This window comes from Sorex fumeus, unplaced genomic scaffold (assembly GCF_029834395.1).
Source record: "Sorex fumeus unplaced genomic scaffold, SorFum_2.1 ptg000032l, whole genome shotgun sequence".
Classification (NCBI taxonomy): Eukaryota; Metazoa; Chordata; class Mammalia; order Eulipotyphla; family Soricidae; genus Sorex; species Sorex fumeus.
The window spans coordinates 10,226,468-10,248,819 of NW_026606089.1; the positions used below are offsets into that span (position 1 = coordinate 10,226,468).

Consider the following 22,352-nt stretch of genomic DNA (forward strand, 5'->3'; position numbering starts at 1 on the left):
TTCCCGGGGGGTAGCCTTGGGTTGTTTCCCATCTGCAAAACGCGCTGATGTCCCTTTCCCCAGAGAACAGACTCCGCCTCTGCAGCGAAGCCAGGCACAGCACCCACTGGGGGGCATTATCTAGAGGTGATGGGGTTCACTACTCCGGAGCTGCTCAGGGAACAACCCCAGCCTCAACTCCTCAGCTCCTTGCAACCCTCCAACATTTGGGGGGGAGGGGCAAGGCGACTCCCAGGCCCAGGGTTACTCCCTGCCATGCCACCCGCCCCCCCCAGAGCTCAGCTGAAGGGGGCTGGTAGCACTTCATCACCCAGGAAGCTATTTGGGTACCAGGTAGTGTGGTAAAAGGACGGCCCTTGCACGTGCTAGTCAGGCGCTTCTCCCCACCGCCCTCCGTTATGTTCGCCTACTCTGGCACTCTTTTTTGATTTGGGGGGAGGGGGACACCCAGTGAGACTCAGGGCTTACTCCTGGCTTTGTGCTCCAGAATCACTCCTGGAGGTACTCGGGTGGATGGACTGTGTGTTGTGGGAAATGGAAGTGCCCTAACCCTCTTCTCTCTGTCTGTCTCTGTCTCGTGTCTCTCTCCAGCCCTCACTGTTTTTCCTTTCCTTTTTTTAACACGTTAGAGCACCGGTTCCTACTTCCTGGTTGTTTCAGAAGCCACTTGTTAGAAAGGGCTCGGGCTAACCAGGGCAAACCGCTATCTCTGTGGCCTTCATCAAGTCACCCCATCCTCCCTTGCTTCAGCACTAAAATGGGAAGGAGTATCTGCACCGACCCCGGAGAGAGGACGTGGACACCTTCCACCCCGGGCGACCAGCGTACCCAGGCCCCCTTCCCTCTCTTTGTGGCTCTTCCCAGAAAACACAACAATGGCCGTTTCCGAGAATGCATCTAAGAAACCTCTCAACTCCGGTGGGGCTCAGGACACGGATCGCCGGGCTCCAGGTCGTGGCGGGGGGAACTCGAATGAAGTCTCCAACGCGCTAACGTTGGCTCATTGTCCCCAGCAGGGCTTGCCATCCACTACGCCCTCGGGTGGAGGTGCGTGGAGGACCCAGGCCGGGTCACCTTCCAGAAATCCTCATCCCCGGAGACAGGTGCTGCAGTCCCCCGGGTGGCGGCTCGGAAAGCCCGTGCACCGGGGGGCGGTGAGCGGCGGGGCTGCAGTTCGAACTCGAGTCCCGGCGCGGCGCCACGCCCGGAAGCCCCCCGGCACGCGTGGCTGGGTGCAAGGCGGGCAGGCGCGCGGCGGTGGGAATGCCGAGCGGGGCTGGGAGCCGGGGCCCCCGTGCATTTGCATGCTAATACCCAGAATGCTTTTCCTCCCCTCACACCGCTTCTCTTAATGGAAGCGCTCAGTTTGGAATCGTGGAAAGTTTGGAATACTTCCCTCCCTCTTTGCAACTGTGGGAACTTCCCGCCCGCACACGCGGTGCTTGCAGCCCCGGGCTCATGTCGGACTGGCCCGCGGCGGCCGCCGGCGCTTCCCGGGCAGACGATCCTCGGGGTCTCAACCCGCGCGCCGCAGCATCCCCGGGCCCCGCTGGGGACAAAGCGTCCAGGCCTGCCGGCGGCGCCCATGGCCCCAGCGCTCGGCGACTCGCCGGGCTGCAGGCGCCGCGGATGCTCCCGGGCTCAAGAGGCCGAAGGGCGCTCCCCGGAACGCTCCAGAAAACGCCCCCCCCCCCAACACACACACACACACACACACTTCCCTGGGGGGCTGCCCGGAACGCTCCAGAAAACGCCCCCCCCAACACACACACACTTCCCTGGGGGGCTGCCGGGTGCTCCGGGAGCCTCGATCCTACCCGCCGCCCTCGCCTCTACAGTGTCGCCCGCTGGAGCTGAGTTGGTTGACTTCCCGCTCCTGGGGGGCTCAAAGCGCGGCGTCTGGCGATCTGGGGGGACGCCGGACGGTGGCCTCATCGCCCCGGCCCTTCCATGAGGACTGCGCGCGGGGTGCAGAAACAGCCCCGGAGGTTCGGCCAGACACCCCCACCCCCACCGGGCCGGGACCCCGGGTCCTCTCTGCGGCTGGGAGCGGGGAGGAGGTCGCGGGCGACTTCGGGGGGGTTTCTCGCATCGAAGGGGGACTCGGGAGGCTCCCCGACACCCGCTCGACTTACGGGTGCGCATCGCAGGCTCGGGCTTGGGGGACCCAGCTCTGCACCCTCCGGTCCTCCCCCCTTACCCCAGTCCGCTCACTGCCACTCTCAGCGGGGAGGGGAGGGGAGGGGCAGCGGGAGCTGGTTTGCTGGCTGGGCGCTTCGTTTGCATTGGTGCGGGGGTGAGGGGGGGCCGAGACTGCAGCCCCCGACCCCGCGGGCGGGGTGTGGAGGCGGGGGCCGGACGGGGGCTCAGTCTGCGCGAGCATTGGCGGAGCTGGGGAATGGGGAGGGGGGGCAGGAAGCGGGGGGAGCGGAGCGGCGGGGGGGGCTGTATAAATAGGGAAGGGGGGACGTGCATCCTCGGTTGGGTGAGGGGGGGGGCGCTCGGCACAAAGAAAGTGGAAAGTTTGCAGCGCGGGGCGGCACGGGCCAGGGATCCGGGCGCGCACGTGCAAGGCCGGGGGCGCGGGGGCCCCCCACGCCGAGCTCGCCGTTTCTCTTTTTTTTCCTGTAAGCGGGGGGGGGGTGTTGTTGGTATCGCCCCCTCCTTCTCCTCCCCCCAGGGGTGAAAGTGCAAGAGGAAGTGCAGCCGCTGCCATCTTTCCTCCGCTCCGAACACACGGAGCCCGGGGCCGCAGCGCCACCGCTCCGCCGCCGCCGTCTCCGCCGGTCCCGGGAAGGGCCAGCCCCGCCGCCGCCGCCGCCGCCGCCCGCCCGCTCCAGCCTCCGTCTCAGCCACCGCCCGCCAGGCTCCCGGATCCAGCCCGCGCTGCCGCCCCCGTGCGCGCCCCGCCGCCGCCGCCGCCGCCTTCGCCTTTTGTTTCCTCCGCTCCGGCGCCCCCGCCCCGGCTCGCGCTTTGCAGGGGACGCAGCGCGCGCCCCCAGCGGGCCCGGGGAAAGCCGCGGCGCGCGCCCGCCCGCCCGCGCCTGCGCGCCAGGACCCGGCCTCCTCCGGCCCGCGCGCCCGCGCGCGCGCGCGCCTTCCGCTCTCGCCTGCGCGTCGGCGCCGCCTGGCGGGCGGGAGGGGAGGCGGCAGGCGCGCCTGCAGGAGGGGCGCACCTCGGTGCTCGCGTCCCCCCGCGGAGGTGGGCCGAGTCGGAGCGGCCGGCGGGGCGGAGGGCGGCGAGGAGCGAGGAGCGCGCGTTTCCGCCGGGCGGGGGGAGCGATGTGGCGGGGGCCGTGCCCGGTCGCCTAGACGGTCCGACCCGGGCGGGGGGCGTGTGCGCCCGGCGCACCTGCGAGACTTGCAGCGCCGCGGGCCGGCACGTGTGGGAGTGTAGCCACGTCTGCCGCGTCCCGCTCTTCTTGCTGCCTCGGGGAAGGGACGGGGGGCGGGCGAGCGCCGCGGCCCGGCTAGCGGGGAGGGGGCGGCGGCGGCCATGGAGCGCGTGAACGACGCATCCTGCGGCCCGTCGGGCTGCTACACCTACCAGGTGAGCCGGCACAGCACGGAGATGCTGCACAACCTGAACCAGCAGCGCAAGAACGGCGGGCGCTTCTGCGACGTGCTCCTGCGGGTGGGCGACGAGAGCTTCCCCGCGCACCGCGCCGTGCTGGCCGCCTGCAGCGAGTACTTCGAGTCGGTGTTCAGCGCGCAGCTGGGCGACGGCGGGGCGGCCGACGGGGGCGCCGCCGACGTGGGGGGCGCCGCGGCCGCCTCGGGCGGCGGGGCCGGGGGCAGCCGCGAGCTGGAGATGCACACCATCAGCTCCAAGGTGTTCGGGGACATCCTCGACTTCGCCTACACCTCGCGCATCGTGGTCCGCCTGGAGAGCTTCCCCGAGCTCATGACGGCCGCCAAGTTCCTGCTGATGCGGTCGGTCATCGAGATCTGCCAGGAGGTCATCAAGCAGTCCAACGTCCAGATCCTGGTGCCCCCGGCCCGGGCTGACATCATGCTCTTCCGGCCGCCCGGCACCTCGGACCTGGGCTTCCCTCTGGACATGACCAACGGGGCCGCGCTGGCCGCCAACAGCAACGGCATCGCGGGCAGCATGCAGCCGGAGGAGGACGCGGCGCGGGCCGCCGGGGCGGCCATCGCCGGCCAGGCCTCCCTGCCCGTGTTGCCCGGAGTGGACCGCTTGCCCATGGTGGCCGGACCCCTGTCCCCGCAGCTGCTGACCTCCCCCTTCCCCAACGTGGCCTCCAGCGCGCCTCCGCTGGCCAGCAAGCGGGGCCGCGGCCGCCCCAGGAAGGCCAACCTGCTGGACTCCATGTTCGGGTCCCCGGGGGGCCTGCGGGAGGCCGGCATCCTCCCCTGCGGCCTGTGCGGGAAGGTGTTCACCGACGCCAACCGGCTCCGGCAGCACGAGGCCCAGCACGGGGTGACCAGCCTGCAGCTGGGCTACATCGACCTGCCGCCGCCCCGGCTGGGCGAGAACGGGCTCCCGATCGCCGAGGACCCCGACGGGCCCCGCAAGCGGAGCCGGACCCGGAAGCAGGTGGCCTGCGAGATCTGCGGCAAGATCTTCCGCGACGTGTACCACCTGAACCGGCACAAGCTGTCGCACTCGGGCGAGAAGCCCTACTCGTGCCCCGTGTGCGGGCTGCGCTTCAAGAGGAAAGACCGCATGTCCTACCATGTGCGCTCCCACGACGGCTCCGTGGGCAAGCCGTACATCTGCCAGAGCTGCGGGAAGGGCTTCTCCAGGTGAGGAGGGGCGCCCGCCACCCCCGCCCGCTGCCAGGATCTGGGCGAGTGGGTGACTTGGGGGGTCTTTGGTGTATGGGGGCACAGGGCAAGTTTGGGGAGTGTCCTAATGCACACACACCCGCACACTCCAGCTGCTTACTCTTCTCTCGGGGCAGTGCTCTGGTGCTCCGAGGCCCGGCTGTCTCTTTGCCATGGGGCCTTGTGGGAACAGGCCGGATTCCTGAGGCCACCGCCACTGGGCCTCCCCATTCTTCTCCCTGGGCTCCCTTTGTGTTTCCGGCACCAGGCGAGGGGCCCCCTCTGGGGGCAGGAGGCTGAGAGCTCCTTTAGCGACTTTCCCCTGCTTGAATGGCTGGGGGGGCGGTAGGGGGGGAGAAGTGTCTCGGGACTCCTTCCACTCCAGTCCCCAACCCCCCTCGGAGCACTGGGGAGCTCGTCAGGGCCTGAGCATGACACCAGCATCTGGCGGCCCCCCATCTGCAGTCTGCAGGCCACGACCTCGCTCTGGAGTCACAGACTGACCCCTTTTCTGTCCTCTGGCCCCCAAAGAAGGAAGGCAGGAGGCCTTTTTTTTTTTTTAAGATTTCCTTTCTAGGAGGGAAGTCGGCTAGGGAACTGAGGACTCTCAGTTCTGGGAGCTGAGGGTTTGTTGTTTGTTTTTTGATTTTTTTTTCCTTTTACTATTCTGAATAAAAGGCCAGTTTTAACTTGCCTGGTTCCCGAGTACCTTGTGTGTGTGCACGCGTGCGAAGGCCAGGATGGAGAACTCCCTCAGAGGGGCCCCAGGCTGGAACCAGTCTTACCGGTCAGGCAGCCCCTGCCCACCTGCTCCAGCGGGCATCTGGTTTACCAGCCCCAGCTGGGGACTTCGGGCTTCATGCCTCGGCCTCTGGGGACTGAATTCCATCCGGGTGGCATTCATTGGCTGGCGTGGCGGGAGAGGCTGGGGGAGGGGCGTGCTGAGTTTCTAAGGGGCTTTAGTCTGGACAATGAATCCCACAGCCCTCGCCATGCCCCCCCCCACCCTCCCGGAAAGGCAGCAGCAAGGCAGCCCCCGGGTTCTAAGACTACCCACCCACGGGGCCCTAGAAATCATTGAAGGGGTGGGGGGGTGGGGAAGGGGGAGGAGGAGCAAGGTCAGACCAAAGGCAGCTCACTTCCCGCCCCCCTTTACGGAACCCCCGGGCACTGAGGCCCAAGGAGCCCAAGCTGGGGGATGACTTGGTCTTCGTCAGACTGGTGGGGGATCAGGGGGCTGGGGGCCCTCTTCAGTGAGTGCGAGTCGGGCCAAGTTGGCCATCCATCCCCCGTTTCCAGTTCTTCCTCTAAAAGTCTCTCGTTTCTCTCCGTCCTAGGCCTGACCACTTGAACGGACACATCAAGCAGGTGCACACTTCCGAGCGGCCTCACAAGTGTCAGGTAGGGCCCAGTCTGGGCGGGGCCGCAGCCTCAGGCCCAGCCCGCGGGGGTGTGTGGGGCTGGCCGGCTGACCACCGCTGCTTCGCACACCTCCCCCTCGGCCCCTCCACCCTCCCTCCGTCTGCTCGCCTTTGTTCTCCCTCCAGTCCCCCCTCGCCCCCCCAGCTGCTGTCCCCTCCTTCCCGGTGGCTGGGCCCTGGTTCCCACCCCGTCTTCCGCCTTCGCTCTGCTGCTTGGCTTTCCTTCCCGCTCCTGTGCCGCCTTGGATGGCGGGGGCACGTTGTGGAAGTGGCCCGGGACATCCCATGGGGCCGGGCTTCTGCTTCCAGCAGTTTGTCAGGACCGCAGAGGGGAGGGAGAGGTTTTTTTTGGGGGGGAGTGGGGGGGTAGGTGTTGCTCTGCCTACATCGCTCCCCTGGCGTGAAGAGTTCCTTCTGGGTCCCCTCAGCACAGGGCACAGGCAGGAGATAGAGGCAGGGATAGAGGAGGTGGGCCCGGGTCCCCCCCCCACCCCCATGAGGCCTGCAAACCCTTTCCCTGGCATTCGTTGTGTGGCAGCAGGTAGGGAACGCTGGGCGACAGTCTCGACCTCTGGCTTGTCTCTTGAACTGCATCGGGGTGGGGGTGGGGGCCCTGTGGTGCCCAGAGCTTCCGAGTTTCCGTCTCCTGGCCACATGAGCATTTCTGTGTGCATGGAAAAACCGCCTCTGTCTTCTCCTTGATGGTCTGCCCCCTCCCGGGCCGGGGTACCACCAGGCGAGAGGCGCGCAGAGTTGTGGACTAACTTCGGCCTCGGGGGTGGGGGTGGGGGGGAGCTGGCATCTCTATCCGGTCCGTGGCGAGGACGCTGGTTTCCTCCTCCGAGAGGCAGAGAACATTCCTTCCCCCGCCCCCCCAACCCCGCAGGCCCCGTGTAGACAGTCTTCGCCCATGCCCGGCTGGGTGCCCCCGACCCCCATCCCCCCCGAGAAGACGACCCGGGGGACCCGCAGGGATCTGTCTCGGCCACACTTCCTGTCTTCTCTTCTCTGTCTCTGGTTCTCTGTCACCGAGCACATTCCGACTCTCCCAGGCAGGGGAGGCAGAGCCCCAAGGGCAGTGGGGGTGTGCCCGGTGGCGCGGGGGGTAACCTGCACTCTCTGCCCTTTTTCCAGGTGTGGGTTGGGAGCAGCAGCGGCCTACCGCCCCTGGAATCTCTTCCTAGCGACCTGCCATCATGGGACTTTGCCCAGCCGGCCTTGTGGAGGTCGTCCCATTCGGTTCCTGACACCGCCTTTTCCCTTTCTCTAAAAAAGTCCTTCCCCGCCCTTGAAAACATGGGCCCGGCACACGCCAGCAACCCTCTCTTCTGCCCAGCCCCGCCGGGATACCTGAGGCAGGGCTGGACGGCCCCCGAGGGCAGCCGGGCCTTTGCGCAGTGGCCCGTGGGGTAGTCAGGCAGGGGGCGGCAGCGGGTGTGACACCCCTGCTTTGCTCCGGGGCAAGGTGGCGGCTCCTCCCGGCTTGACCGGGGGTCTTTCCCGCGTCAGCCTCCCCTGAGCTCCTTTCTGGACCCCCCACCCAGTCCGCAGGTTTCCTTCTGGGCTCTGGAGTGTTTTTTGTGTCCCCACCTGTAGTTCCGGGGCGTCGGCCCCGGGTGTCGTCCTTGGCGGTGTGATGTTGGCGGGTGTGCTGTCCCAGGGACGGTGTTCCCCACTCCTCGGCATGGTGGGGGGCTTTGGATTGGGGCGTGGCCACCCACTCTAGGTGTGAGTCGTCCCCCCCCCCACACACACACAGGACACCCCTGCCACCCCACGCAGCCGGGTTCCTGCTTTTAGTTGTGGCTAGCGAGTTAGACTTTTTTGTGTTTGCTGAGGAACGAGACTAACCAGTAGCTTTCTGTCGGGTCACCCCAATGTCTGGCTTTGGAGGCTGTTAAAGCAGATGTGGCTTCCCCTCAGGCCCCCAACGGTTTACCCCGGTAGCCACCCCCCTACCTACACCAACCCCCACCTCCCACCCCGCAGGCCCCGCGGGGTCACAGGACTGCTGATAAAAGTTTTCATTCTAACATTTGAGGCTTTGTGTGTTTTGTCCTCGGTCTGTGTCACGCTATTGACAGCACTGTCCCTTGGTGGATGACCACCCCCCACCCCTCCAGCCCTGCCCCTCCGACACACACTGGCAAACCCGCTGGCGCCAGCTCCCGGGATTGACCCGGCAGAGAGACACGTGGGCCGTCAGCAGGACCCTCCCTCCCGTGTGGTGTATGTTCTGAAAATAGTGGTGATGGCATGGCTTTGGGGGACCTGGTTCCTTGGGCCTCAGGCCCTCCCGATGCCACAGTGGACAGAGGGGCCACTGCCAGAGAAGGGTGTCGGGGCTCGAGTGGCTGAGGCCATACAAGTGTGGGGCCTCTGAGCTGGGCCACGCTCCAGGCGCTACGGTCATTCCGCCCGGATCAGCCTGCAGCGGAGAGGCTGGCGCTGGCGTCGTTGTTGCTTGTGGGGGCCGCACTTCTCAGGCTGGTTGGGGGGGCTTGGGCAGAAGGGCAGCTCACGGGCTGCGTTCTGTGTGTGTCCCTGGTACCCAGTCCTGAGCTATGCATCCCTTGGGAAGAAAAATGTGGGGAAGTCTGGGGGCGGCGGAGGGAGGGGGAGTCGAGGTGAACCCAGCTCCATGGGGCCGGTGGGCCAGGCCTGGAGGATGCGCTTCCCTGGTGCCCCTCCTCCTGTCAGGGCCCCTCTCTCTGCTCCCGTGTCCAGGAGGGCAGTGCCTTGCTTCGCGAGGACCCTCCTGGAGCGGTTCTAGTGGTCCCCCCTCTCAGCTGTGTTTCTGTCCCCTCTCTCCCTCTCTCTCTGTTCGCGCGACTAGACTCTTGGGTTCTGTGATACCCTAGTTCCCAGCAGGTGGAGACAGGGCCTCGGTACTTACCCTTCAGGACTCCCTCAGAAAACCTGGGGGCCGCCGCCTCGGGTCCATTCTGGCACACAGAAGCCGGTGGTCACTGCCACTCGCCTGGGCCACCCAGGGCAAGTTTCTGTTGGTTCTGTGCTGGTGTTTCCTAACCCCCACGAGGTTGACATTCCTCATTAGGCCTGCCCAGCTAACGCTCGCTTTCATTCCGTAGTCACTGGGGGGCGGCGGAGGGAAGTCAGCTCCGGCTGGGGGTTCACTGCGCTCGGCCAGCGCCTGCTCCCCGCCCCAGCACCTAACCTGCTTGTGACCCATCGAGGCTTGGTCAGTCCATTGCCTCTAGCATAGAGTGGCAGCTGTGCCCTGAAGAGCAGGTCCCGGAAGAAGGCCTCTCCGAGTCCCGTGCTGGAAGAGAGTGCCTGGACGCAGGCTTTCTGCCCCTGCACCATTTGGAGATGGCGCAGAGCATTGGTGCGCAGAGTGGGGGTCTTGTCCCCAGATCACTGGCAGGGTGAGGACAGTAGTCCTTGCTCTGGCTTATGGGCTGAGCCTCTCTCTCCCCCCATGTGACCTCTGCTTGGATCCTGAGGTCTCTGACTGAGGTGGGGCCCATCTCTCGCCGTAAAATCTGGTGCTCTTGAGGCTTTCAAATCCCCCAGTGGCTTATTTTGGCCCACACAGCCTTCTCATCAGTCTCTAATGGGGGAGTCCTGGCGACCAAGAATGCTAGGTTAAAACGTTTCGTTTGTTTTTGGGGAACCACACCCAGCTGTGCTCAGGGCTTACTTCTGGCTGCGCTCAGTGATCACTCCTGGCAGTGCTCGGGGAACCATATATAGTGTGGGGGATCGAACCTGCTTCAGCCTCCACAAATGCTACTACTACCCCCTCGGCCCCTCTAGGTTAAAATGTATCAGCATCTCCCCCTCTGCAGAAGCCCCCACTGAGTCTGGAGATGGTAAGAATCAGGCTCAGGGGCTGCCTCACATCTCACCTGTCCCATATCCTCTGAGGGCCTGGTCCCCTTCGATGGGAAATCAGGAGAGATGGAACGCCCCACCCCCACCCCAGGAGTCAGAAGGGGATAGGGGACCACCTGGCAGTGGCACGGTGTTTCCAGGGCTCTTTTTGGTGCAGTGGAGTTGTGTGTTGGGGCCAAATCACATTCTAAACTTTATTTGTCCAGTGTATTAAAAAAAAAAAGAACAAGTAGTGTTTCGTTTGCATGCATAGTCCTGTCCAAGTTTGGAACAGCTACTTAGAAGAAAATGTGCCCAGCAAGTCCTCTCCTGATGCACGCAGCCCTTTGGGACCTAAATGTTAGCGGTGGTACCTCCTGCCCCCACGGTGCCCGTGTCTTGGTTGTTCATAGGAAGGCACGTGCTTGTCGGGCTGGGGGTGTGCAATTCCCTTTGAGGAGTTGGGGTGCATTCTTTCAGAGATGGCCGGAGCAGCCCCGCTCGAGCATGCGAGCAGGGTTGCGCGGGTCCTCACTGTTTCCTCTCTAATGCCCCTGAAGCATGACTGCTGCTTCTTGCAGTCCTAAAACAGCAAACACAAAACACAGAGGGCAGAAGCAAGCTTGCCCCGAGATACTCCCATGCAAAGCAGTAGCTTGAAGTCACCAGAGTCAACCGTCCTGAGGGCCGTCCTACCTTTTGTGGTCTCCACTGGGGGTAAACATCTGTTGAGCAAGCGCGGTGGCGGGGGGGGGGGGGCAGGCAGGGGGACTCCCGGTGGCCGAGACCATGTCAGGTCTGCATTCCAAGTCCAGCAGATGTCCAGGGATTTGGGGCTCCGCTCACCCCGGGACCCGCTGTGAGCGGATCTTCACGCCACGGCTTTCTGTGGCCGCACTCGGAGGGTGATAAGACAACGTGTCTCAGCTGCCTCGAGGATGGATGGCGCGAGATAAGTGCCTCTAGAAGGCTAATTGGGGCGCCTGCCTGGCACAGAACAAGCGAGCGCTCCAGTCAGGGCAGGGCGGCGTCTCGGGCCTGGTCACTGCTTGCGCCTCCCTGCCATGCCCTTCCACAAAGGCTCCGTCCTGCGGAGGCCCCCGGTCAGCGCTCTGCTGACTCTCGCCGGAGCAGGGCTGACACTGTCATTTTGCGGGCTGTGTTTTGGTTACAGATTCTCAGAGTATCAGGAAGCATTAGCTCTCGGTTTATATCCCACCTTTCCTTTCTATTTCCCAGGGGCCAGGGCTAATGTAATTTTCAAGTAAAGCGAATGCCTTGAATTCTTGGCGTAAAGCAGTTCGGGGAAACCCAGGACAGAGAGCAGTGAGACGGGTTCAGTTATATGCCAGCAACTCCCCAGTGAACTGATTTACAGCAGATGCAGCTGAGCTTAATTCTGTGTTGTTATTGTTGTTGTTGGTGGTGGTGGTGGTTTTTAAAATCTTTTTTCTTTGGGGTCAGAGTGATAGTGCAGCGGGTAGGGCATTTGCTTTGTACACAGCGGGCCTGGGTTCGATCCCTGGTATCCCATATGTCCCGAGTTCCACCAGGAGTGATCTCTGAGTGCAGAGCCAGGAGTAACCTCTGGGCATCACTGGGTGTGGCTCCAAGCATCAAATAAATAAAATCTTTTTCCTTTGCTGTGGAGAACACGCCGGGCAGTACTTAGAGGGGTACACGGTTCCGGGGTTCAAACCCAGGGCTTCCCCATGAAGGCAGCTGTGCTCTATCTACCATTTGAGCCACGTCCCTGTCTCCCTCGTCCCCCACACCTATTTGTCTTGTCTTTTTTCTTTTAAGTAGAAGAGAGCCCGGCAAGCTACCGAGAGTATCTCGCCCGCATGGCAAAGCCTGGCAAGCTCCCCGTGACATATTCGATATGCCAAACACAGTAACAACAAAGTCTCCAATAGAGACGTTACTGGGCCCACTCGAGCAAATCGATGAACAACGGGAGGACAGTGACAGTGACAGAAGAGTTTATTGGAAAGTAGGAAAGAAAGGGAAAGGGACTCCCCGTGTGGGGAGGAACTTAGTGTAGGACTAAGTTACACACACACGTATTTTAAAAACTCAGTTACTGATGTTTAGGAGAAAAAGACATCCTGGGTCGCTCCCGTAGAGGAGAATCTGTTCAGCGCATGTCTGGGGTAGGGGATGGTGGCCCTTTGGCCATTCCAGCCAGGCTGTCCCCTGAGGAGGCATCATGGGCACTGGAAGCAGCTGTCTGAGCTTCTGCAAAATAAAGCTGGGCCCCAATCTGAGGTCTGGGGGGCCAAGCCAACACAGGGAATCCCTGCACAAAAGGGACTGCGCTTCCTAGTGCGGGGCAGGGGAGAAGGTCCGCAGTGCCAGTTCGTTCCCTTCATCCCAGTTTCCTTTCTGCCCTCAGACCTGCAATGCATCTTTTGCCACCCGAGACCGTCTGCGCTCCCACCTGGCCTGTCATGAAGACAAGGTGCCCTGTCAGGTGTGTGGGAAGTACTTGCGGGCAGCATACATGGCAGACCACCTGAAGAAGCACAGTGAGGGGCCCAGCAACTTCTGCAGTATCTGTAACCGAGGTAATCTCCCCGCTGTGTCCTCACTGCCAGAGGAGCCGCCTGGGCGCGTGGGGGAGGCCGCGGGTGCCTTGCCCAGCCTGCCGCAGACGCCGTCCTCTGCACGGCCCGGCCTCCCGGCCCGTTCCACGCTCAGCGTTCTCGTTGCCCAGCTAGCCCTTGGCCACCCCCCTTTCTTTCCCAGAAACTCGGAGGGGGGTGGTGGTGGTGCTTGGAGCAGGAGTCCCAGCACGTCAGCAAGGGAGGACAGTGTGGTCCCTAGGCTTGGCCCGTGACGCATCTGCTCCTCAGGCATGTCGAGACACCACTGGACCACTGAGCCGGGGGGCTGGGTAATCACTAGGCCGCGGGGTGGGGATCTGCCTCAGAGCTTTCGCTGGCTGATGACCTGGCAACTGGAGGTGCGAGGCAGGCAGAAACGGTTTAGCCCGAGTGGCTGGAGGGGGGGTGGGGAGAGCAGCTCTATCCCAGGCCCCTCTTGCGCAGGTGCCCCGAGCGTGCTGGTGGCCTCGGTTGACCTCCGTGGTGTCTGGCTTGGTGGCCCCGTGTCGTCTTTGGTGCTGTCCCTGGGTGTCAGGCAGGACTTGCTGACAGTCTATGTTTCCAAGCACAGTGTCCGTGGCGGCGGCTTGTGCCATCTGTCTGGTGGGTGTGAGGAGACTCCCACAAGGTGCGCTCACTTAGGCTGGGCGGGGACGTGGCTGGGAGGGCCGGTCTCCTGGGACACTCCTGTCCCCAGGCTCCCGGAAGCCTCAGAGTGACTTAGTGTGCTGAGCACTGCAGCTGGGCTCTCGGGCTAGCTCGTCCCTTCATCCTGCTCCGTGATCTTGACCATCCCCAAGCCTCCGGCTCTTCACCTCTCCACGGGGTGGAGACTCCCGCACTCGTCCACCTCTGCCTCACAGGGTCGTCGTGAGGCTCCCGGGAGATATGGGAGGCGATGGGGCTGCGAACCCTGCAAGGCGCTGCCCCCTCCTTCTGCTCTGAGACAGCGAGAGGGAAGATGAGGCTTGTGGACACTTGGCTTCAGGGCAGGCCTGGCACCTCAGCTCTGGGTGCCTGCGCGGTCTCCGTGGGCCCCGAAGATGGTTGAGTCGCCACATATTGGTGGTACCCGCGCGCCAGGTTTCTCCTGGGAACTGCACATCTGGCCTGGCCTTGAAGGCTGCTGGATGGTGATGCTCGAGCCGTCGAGACACCCGCTGTGAAAGCGGGAGGTGCTGATAAGAGCAGCCTGAGCTCCGGCCTGTGCTCAGTCAGGGGAGCCTGTACCTAGGTTGCTGGTGGGAATGTGTTCTCAGGGGTGAGCAGTGCCTGGGGTCATGCCCGAGGGGAGTTCCCAGGCTGTGGCTGACCTTCTTGTCCTTGGCTGCCCCACTCCTTGAGAAGGATGGTGTGTGTGTGAGAGAGAGAGAGAGAGAGACAGACAGACAGACAGACAGAGACAGAGAAGAGGGGGGAGGAAGGGAGAGAGAGCGGGAGAGGTGACTGAGCCCACACCCTTGGCCAAGCAAAGCTGTCTCTATCAATGACCTCCGTCCGTGGCCCAAAAGATCGTTTCTTGTCTTATTTCCCACTCACCTGGCTTCCTGAATGCGCCCCCAGGCACCACCAAAAACGTTTGCTACCCCTTGCATTTGTGTCAAGTTTTCAAGGCTGAAGTCCTCAGCCTGAGAACTGGGGTCAGGCCAGAGGTAGGGAACCAGGAGAGTGGGGAAGGACTCTGATGCTGAGACGCAGAGAGCCTTGCCCAGATGGCAGAGTGGGGCAAGAACTGGGAAGAAAACAAAGAAAAAATCCTGGACAGATGGGCTGGAGACATAGTACGGCAGTTAAGTTGCTTGCCTCAGTACGCAGCCAACCAGAGTTCAATCCCCACATGGTTCCCCAAGCCCACCAGGAATGATCCCTGAATGCAGAACCAGCAGTAAGCCCTGAGCATAACTGGGTATGTTGCCCCCCCACCTCCCACCGTCGTCCCCTGCTCTCCCCTCCCCCTCCAAAAAAAATATTAAGGAAAGAGCAGAGACCCAGCCCTGCCGGGCCTAGTTCAGAGACAGGAGAGGGTGCAAAGCCAGCAGTTCCTCTCCGCGAGTCCGTCTTCTGAGCACTGGTACAGAGGACTGCGTGACTTGGATGAGAAGCAGGGAAGGGAAACCCAGAGCCCACTCTGAGAATCTCAGAGAAGCTCAGCCAGAGCTGGATCACAAGCTCAGTCATTTTGCATGCCAGAGAGGAAGCAGAGAGGAAGTCTCATTCCGCCGGAAAACGGGAGCACTGGTCCCAGCTACAGTGTAGTCTTTATTGGAAAAGGAAGAGCAGGATTCTACCTCTGGATTCATTCTTTGGGAATGAGTGGTAGGAAGAGCTAATCCCCACTCTCCCTTCTCATCCTCCCATCTCCCCAAATAGCAGTCAGCACTGTCCTCCCGTTGTTCATCGATTTGCTTGAGCAGGCCCAGTAACGTCTCACAACAAATTGTGAGACTTGTTGTTACTGTGTTTGGCATATCGAATATGTCACAGGGAGCTTGCCAGGCTTTGCCGTGCGGGTGAGGTACTCCCAGTAGCTTGCCGAGCTCTCCGAGAGGGGCGGAGGAATCGAACCCAGGTCGGTCATGTTGGCCGCGTGCAAGGCAAATGCCTTACCCGCTGCGCTATCGCTCCAATCCCCTCCCCAAATAACTCAGAGGAAAAGGTAACCGAGACATTAGAATAAAAACGGCTAGAACTGTGCCCTCCTTTGCCCCCCTTGCCACCAAAGCTGTGAATAAAGCAGGAGTTGCCCAAATAAATCAGTGTTCTTCTCTGTCTGAAGGTTCGTGTTAGAACAGGCTAACTGTTCTCCAGCTGGGCAGAGGAGTCGAGTTTGGGCCATGAGGACTCTGGGGGCCTTCTGAGGTCCTTCCAGCCCAACAGCCCAATTAACTGTAAAACTACTCGACTGAGACGAACAGGGAAAGCGGATAGGCGGGCAGATTAACCTCAGCCTACATTTGTGTCACATGCAGTTTTGGGACAGATGGCCCTCTCTTTTGTCCTAGAGACCTATCAGGATGGGGATCATACCAGCTACGGAGGAGTATAATCTGCAGTTGTAAGGAGTATAATTCACCTCATTCACAAGTTGAGAAAATCAATTGGGTGGGGCAGGGAGGAGGAGGACACTGTGGCTCACCATGATGGTCCTAAGTTTTTGTGGCAGGGTCCTGTGCTGGTCTGTGGAAGGCGGGTAACTGGCTGGGAATCTGTCATTGGCTGAGAACGTATCTGGGCTTGGAACGTCGTTGCTTAAGAGGCAGGGGGATGTTCTCTGCAGTTAGCTGTGAGTGCGTGCGTCGCGCCACTGGCCCAGGGATGCAGACAACCTGCCGTGCCCCCGCACTGAGCCACGCAGAAACCCCCCCCCATGCCCCCCCTCCCCCAGCAGCTCAGTCAGCCGCATCCCCACCCTGGTTTGGACAAGGAGCCCCTGGGCATCGGGTGTAGCACCTGTGGGCAGAGCACTTGCTTCTGTGGTGCTCACTGCATCCTGCCGTGCGTGAGCATGCCGGTGTGGGTCATACGATCTTCAGCTCCAGAGCTCCAGGGAAGGTGGCTTTGAGGTGGCTGGGCGTCACGCACGTGTGCCTGGTTTCCGTCACTCGGAGGCTCAGCTCAGTGTGCCTCCTTAGTTCTTGCTTAACCGGTGGGGAAGGGGCAGGTGAGTTTAGAATCGCCGCAAACGTCCCTGGCTTCGGAGAGGCGTCCTTTTCACAAACTCAGCTTCGGTCTTAGCCCAGTGCGTGGCTGCGGAGTTGCACCGTGTTTCGGTTCTGGGCTTGAAGTGGCAGCTGTGGATCCACTCCTACCGCACACAATGTGGTTTTGCTATAGATAGTTTGCAGCTGGGGGGAAGTCAAGAGAGCCCAGCCACGTGTTTCGCCGACGGGTTTTCAGGAAAATGCAGCAAGTTGTCTTGGAGCATCTGCTCGGCTCCCCTGGTATAGCTTCTGCACAGAGAGCAAATGCGTAGTCCTGACGCTGCTTGCCGCCTCTCCTGCTCCCTCCGACTGCAGTGGGTTTCCCTGGGTGTGCCAGGCAGAGCTTCACACTACTTCGGAGGCTCCTTGAGGCTCAATTAAAAGACACAGGAAGCGTTCCATTCTAAAGTGGCATCCTGTTATCACGGAGCCCTGGTTCCTGTGCTGGTTACCACCGTGCCAGTCTGGGGACAGGGCTAAGATCCAGTCCTGGGACCCTGGTTCCCCTCTCAGCAATGTTTATAATGGACCTCTTCAGCCCCCCTGCCTGGCCCCAGCCACCTCCTCAGTCCCAGCACAGGACAACATGTTTCACTAGGCAGGGACACCACTGACCTCTGGCCCGGGCAGCAGTGTGGTGCGGTGCTGCTGGAGAAAGAAAGAACATTCACCCAGTGCCGTGTTTTCCTCCCAAACCATCAGCTGTTGTTTTCAGGGGAGTGTGTTCAATAGGATTCCCAGAGGTCAGCTCCTGTCTCAGCATGTGCTAAGCCAACACCACAGGGCAGGAGACCTACATCAGTGTCACTGGTGATAGTGAGACCAACTGCAAAAGTCCAAGGGTTGTTTCTGGGGCCAAGGCAAAGACAGAAAAATCATTAAAGAACAGCCAACCACCGTAGCAGACCTGAACCCTGTTAGGCCTCGCGCCAAACACAGCTGGGAGTGACCTCTGGGTTCTCAAGCACGGCTGGGTAGCACCCCTTCTCCCCCGCCATAAAATATAAGAGTCTGACGACTGGCCAAAGACCAAATTCTAGCGGAATGTTCCTGGAGATTAAGCTGTTCCACTCACCTGTACATGTGATTCAGATCAAGTTCACCAAATTTTATTTCTCCTTCTGTAAAATGAGTACAGGGGCTGGAGAAATGGTACAGCAGTTAAGGTGCTTGCTTTGCATGCAGCCAACCAAGTCTGAGCATCCCATATGGTCCCTTGAGCTCTGCACTGTAGCACTGTCCTCCCGTTGTTCACCGATTTGCTCGAGCGGGCCCAGTAACGTCTCCATCGTGAGACTTGTTGTTACTGTGTCTGGCATATCGAATACGTCACGGGGAGCTTGCCAGGCTTTGCCGTGCGGGCGAGATACTCTCGGTAGCTTGCCGGGCTCTCTGAGAGGGGCGGAGGAATCGAACCCGGCCCGGCCAGGCTGGCCGTGTGCAAGGCAAACACCCTACCGCTGTGCTATCACTCCAGCCTTTGAGCACTACCACGAATAATTTGTAAGTGCAGAGCCAGGAGTAGCTCCTGAGCATCACTGGATGTGCCCAAACCCTCTGCAAAAAAAAAAAATGTATTAACATCGTTCCCAGCTCTAGGATGGTGGGAAGTCTACAAAATGACGCATGCAATGTACTGGGTTTGGTGCACTGTCATCCTTTGCTAAAGGTGGTCCTTCATGATGGGTCCATTCCAAAGACCATGGCAGGGACTGGAGAGATAGCACAGCAGGCAGGGCGCTTGCCTTGCACACAGCCAACCTGGGTTTGATCCCAGAGCCCCTTACGGTCCCCTGAGCGCAGAGTTAGGAGTAAGCCCTAAGTACCACAAGGTTGGCCGCCCACCTCACACACACACACCCAAAGACCGTGCCAATTCTGACTTTAAGAACACATCTTTGGCGATAGTACATCAAGTAGGGCACTTCCTTACATGTGGCCAGCTGGGTTTTATCTCTGGCATCCTATATGGTCCCCCAACCTCCACTAGGAATAATCCCTGAATGCACAGCTAGGAGTAAGTCCTGAGCACCACCACATGTAGCCCAGGAACCAAATAAATTCATTTTTTAATTAAAAAAAATTTAAACAACAAAAATATCCTTGGCAGACATTATACAGTACTCTCCAGTCTTTGGCCTGTTAGTAATGGATCCCACTGTTACCCCATGATTGTGATTTTTAAAAGGAATGAAAATCCCTGAGAACGTGGCTGCCAAATCTAGCGTGGATTAAAGGGGCACCACTAGGATACTAGCCCCCCACGTGGGTCTTACACTCAAAAGCCTCAGTTTCATTTTCAGATCCTTGACCGAGGCGGGGCCTAATCACAGTGGCTGGTGTGGAAGGTGGAAGTTAACCCGAGGCCTACTTTTCCTCCCCAGCCTGAGATAGCTCATGGCTCAAGAGACCGGGGCATCAGGGTCGTGCAAGAGCAAACTCCCAGCTGGATGAGCGGCCCCTCCCACAAAACAAAGATGACACCCAATTCTTCTTTAAGAAGAACCAGGGCCAGAGAGTAGTACAGCAGTAGGTAAGGCACCTGCCTTGCAGCATGCCTGGGTTTGATCCCCATTACCACATAACCTGAGCCTGTACAGCCAGGAGTGAGCCCTGAGCCCTTCCAGGTGTTTCCAAAAAAGAACCTGAGGATGCTCGAAAGGACCCCAATGAATAAGAGAGGACTGCCTGGTTTTGTTCATGTTGTTCAAAGGCCTGAAAGGAAAGCAGAGATGTCCTCAGAGAAGGAGGGGGGCAAAGCCTTACACAGGGCCGACGTGGGTTTGATCCCCGGCATCCCATATGGCTCCCTGAGAACCGCCAGAACCAATTCCAGAGTGCAGGGCCAGGAGTGACCCGAGAGCACTGCCAGGTGTGATCCAAAAAAAGAGAGAGAGAGAGAGAGAGAAGGGTGCTCTATTTAAGGCATTCCTTTGGGATTTCGTCTCACCACCATCATCTTTGGGGTCCAGTCCACTTTTTATGGGCGTTCCGCAGGCATTCTGCTGCCTTGGAGCCCCGTGGCTGCACTAGGGTGCTGTGTATTTAGCTCTGACTGTGTTGTGGCTGTAGTGCCGGTACCTAGCTCGGGGCTGTGAGTTACCTGCTCGTTCATGTCCCTTGTCGCTGAGGCGTTGAGGAAGCCTAGCGGTGCCTGGGCCTTTCACTACGGGGCTCTGCAGAGAAGCCAGTTCAAGGCCAGCGTGCCTCCCTTCCTCCTTAGCCAGGTGGCTCCCATGGTTGCGGCCATTTTTGAGCCAAGGAGGGGTCCCCCCCCCAGGTGCAGCAGCTGACCTGCGAATGCTAGCCAGGACGGCCAGAGGAGAGGCATGGGGGAAGCAGAGAGGTGTCTGTGCTGGCCAGCCGCGGGATCTCATCTCCTTTTGTCTTGTTTAGGTTTCTCCTCTGCCTCCTACTTAAAGGTCCATGTTAAAACCCACCACGGTGTTCCCCTTCCCCAGGTCTCCAGGCACCAGGAGCCCATCCCGAATGGGGGAGCAGCGTTCCACTGCGCCAGGACCTATGGCAACAAAGGCAAGCGACCCCTTGCTCTGCACTTTGCTTCTCTGCGCAGACTGTGTCGTGGGGGCGCTAGGCCGGGCGTGGGGAGGCGGGAAGGCTGCCGGCGGACTGGCTGCCTCGAGGAGGCGCGGAGATCTGAGTGGCAGTGGCCTCCAGAGCAAAAGTCCCAGCGGTCCTTCCCTCCAGGGCAGTGAGGCTTTAGGGCACTGCCAAGATCCAGCCCCCGCCTCCTCTCCCCTCGCCCTCCTCCCTTGCTCCTGGCCAGCTCCCCCCATTCCCAGTCTGGAGCCCTGCAGGGATGCCCTGGCTCAGGGCCGGAGAGGAGCCCCGCATGACTAGTGGTTCTGGGCCTGTCCCCTGCCTGCCCATCACCTTTAAAGGTGGCGTGCAGCTGTGGCGACTGCCGTGTCCACCTCTGCCCTTGGGGGCAAGGGGGAGCCAGGGCTGGCTTCCGCCTCCAGAGGGGCGATGGGTCACGCGAGTGGCCCTTTCTGGAGGGCCCCTGGCTGCGTTGCATGGCTGTAAGGGAGCTCCCCGAGCACCTCTGATGGAGCTGGTTCGCACAGAGCTCGCGAGGTCCCATCTGCACTCGCTGATGCAGTCGGTTCGGTGGTGTTTCAGGTTGTCGTTGCCTGGGGGATGACGCCAAGGGCTTGGCAGATGGCAGAGATGGCATGCTCCATGCTCCCATCCACGATCTCCCTTTCTGGCCAGGCTCTCCGGACCCCCGCAGGAGGATGCTGATTGGTGGGGAACAGTGCCAGAGTGGACCAGGCGAGGCAGAGCAGTGAGGGTTGTCTCGAGGTCCCGGGTGGCCTCGGCCCTGATGTGGGGAACAGCCAGTTGAGGTGTTCAGAGTTTCTCTCATGTCCGTGCTCAGGCTGTTTGGCCCTGGAAGGGTTTGGGCCGAGAGAAGGTTGTAAGGACAGTGCTTGCATCTGGAGCTCAGGAGAAGGGTTGGTTTGCGTCTCAGACATGGATGGGGTCTGCCCCAGGTGAGAGCCTCGAGGCTCTGGTCCTGCTTTGCGAGGGGGCAGCTAGTCTGGCACAGAGGTGAGGCCCGTGGCATACCCCCTTGACATCATCAGGACCACCAGCTGTACCCCCAGGGGCAGCCGAGAGAGCGTGGGGAGTTGGGGATCTTTGAGTTGTTCTGGTCGGAAGTGGTGGAGGTCCCCTCCCCCAGGCGGGCCGAGACGGTGAGCAGTTCCAGGGGCACCTGCATGAAGCGAGTACGGTGAGGTAGGCTGGCAGCCCCGGTGCCCTGCTCTGTGGCTCTCCCCTGTCCCCCTAGGCACTCCAGGCTCCCAGACTGACCGGCTGGACCTCTGGGGTTCTGCTGGGGCAGTGGTGGCCACTGGCTGCTCGACAGAAGCCTGTGAGCTGGCCCCTCATGACCCCTCCAGAAAGGGGGGCCACTGCCAAAGCCCGGCTTCATCTGTCCCATTCTGTTTTCTCCTAGAAGGCCAGAAATGCTCACATCAGGATCCGATTGAGAGCTCCGACTCCTACGGCGACCTCTCAGACGCCAGCGACTTGAAGACGCCCGAGAAGCAGAGCACCAATGGCTCCTTCTCCTGTGACATGGCTGTCCCTAAAACCAAAATGGAGTCCGACGGGGAGAGGAAGTACCCTTGCCCCGAGTGTGGGAGCTTCTTCCGCTCCAAGTCCTACTTGAACAAACACATCCAGAAGGTGCATGTCCGGGCCCTCGGGGGCGCCCTGGGGGACCTGGGCCCTGCTCTCAGCTCACCTTTCTCTCCCCAGCAGAACATGTCTCTCCTCGAGTCCTTTGGGTTTCAGATTGTTCAGTCGGCGTTTGCGTCGTCTTTAGTCGATCCCGAGGTCGACCAGCAGCCCATGGGGCCTGAGGGAAAGTGAGGCAGATGCTGCGTCCCCATGGAAATGGCCACTGGGGACTACTGAGAAATGCTGTGAATGCGGAGGGAAGTGATGTCTTTGGGTTCTGTAGCTGAGAGATTTTTATTCGGTTGTTCTTTGTTTTGTTTTTGGTCTTTTTTTTTTAAACCCCCCTCTCCCCTCCCCTTCTCCCACTCCCTATCCCCACAGCAGTCTTTAGAAATAGATTCTCATAGGAGACTCCGCAGTACCAGCTGCGAGATCCAGTATGGGACAAGGGCAGAAAACACTACATATAAAGCCAGACCGTTTCTCGCCTGGGGAGCAGCTAAGATCCCCAGTGCTTGGTTCTTAGCAGCCCCTGTTCCAACCCTTGCCTGATGGTCTGGGACCTCATTAACTTTGGTCTCCCCCCACGTCTCTAATCACACACACACACACACACACACACACACACACACACACTCACTCACTCACTCACTCACTCACACATACACCCTCTCATCACCCTCAAAAGAAACCATAGTCGGGTTTCTACCATCTACACGATACTGATGCCCAACTGTTTTTAAGGAAGCTGGAAGCCTACAGCATCCTCTGGACCATGGGGTCAATGT

At 60.8% G+C, this 22,352-nt stretch overlaps 1 protein-coding gene across 5 annotated transcripts; it reads left to right on the top strand.

Moving 5' to 3' along the window:
* Positions 1 to 3,244: 3,244 nt before the first annotated feature.
* On the top strand, positions 3,245 to 22,019 carry PATZ1 (POZ/BTB and AT hook containing zinc finger 1). Of its 5 annotated transcripts, none has more exons than XM_056116490.1 (5): positions 3,245 to 4,767; positions 6,126 to 6,189; positions 12,442 to 12,613; positions 19,750 to 19,887; positions 21,341 to 22,019. In XM_056116490.1, the coding sequence occupies exons 1-5, from the start codon at positions 3,497 to 3,499 to the stop codon at positions 21,754 to 21,756; spliced, it is 2,061 nt and encodes a 686-aa protein (XP_055972465.1). In that variant the 5' UTR covers positions 3,245 to 3,496; the 3' UTR covers positions 21,757 to 22,019. The 5 variants fall into 5 exon arrangements, with proteins under 5 accessions (XP_055972465.1, XP_055972464.1, XP_055972467.1 ...); XM_056116489.1 differs by having other exon boundaries at positions 21,338 to 22,018; XM_056116492.1 differs by having other exon boundaries at positions 19,815 to 19,887; positions 21,338 to 21,506.
* The last annotated feature ends 333 nt before the right edge of the window (positions 22,020 to 22,352 follow it).

Bases quoted from the DNA above. Each gene is read 5' to 3' on its own strand.
- PATZ1 (XM_056116489.1), top strand. From the start codon at position 3,497: ATGGAGCGCGTGAACGACGCATCCTGCGGCCCGTCGGGCTGCTACACC. The intron at 6,190-12,441 runs GTAGGGCCCAGT...TTCTGCCCTCAG, and splicing joins AGCGGCCTCACAAGTGTCAG to ACCTGCAATGCATCTTTTGC. The intron at 19,888-21,337 runs GCAAGCGACCCC...GTTTTCTCCTAG, and splicing joins CAGGACCTATGGCAACAAAG to AAGGCCAGAAATGCTCACAT.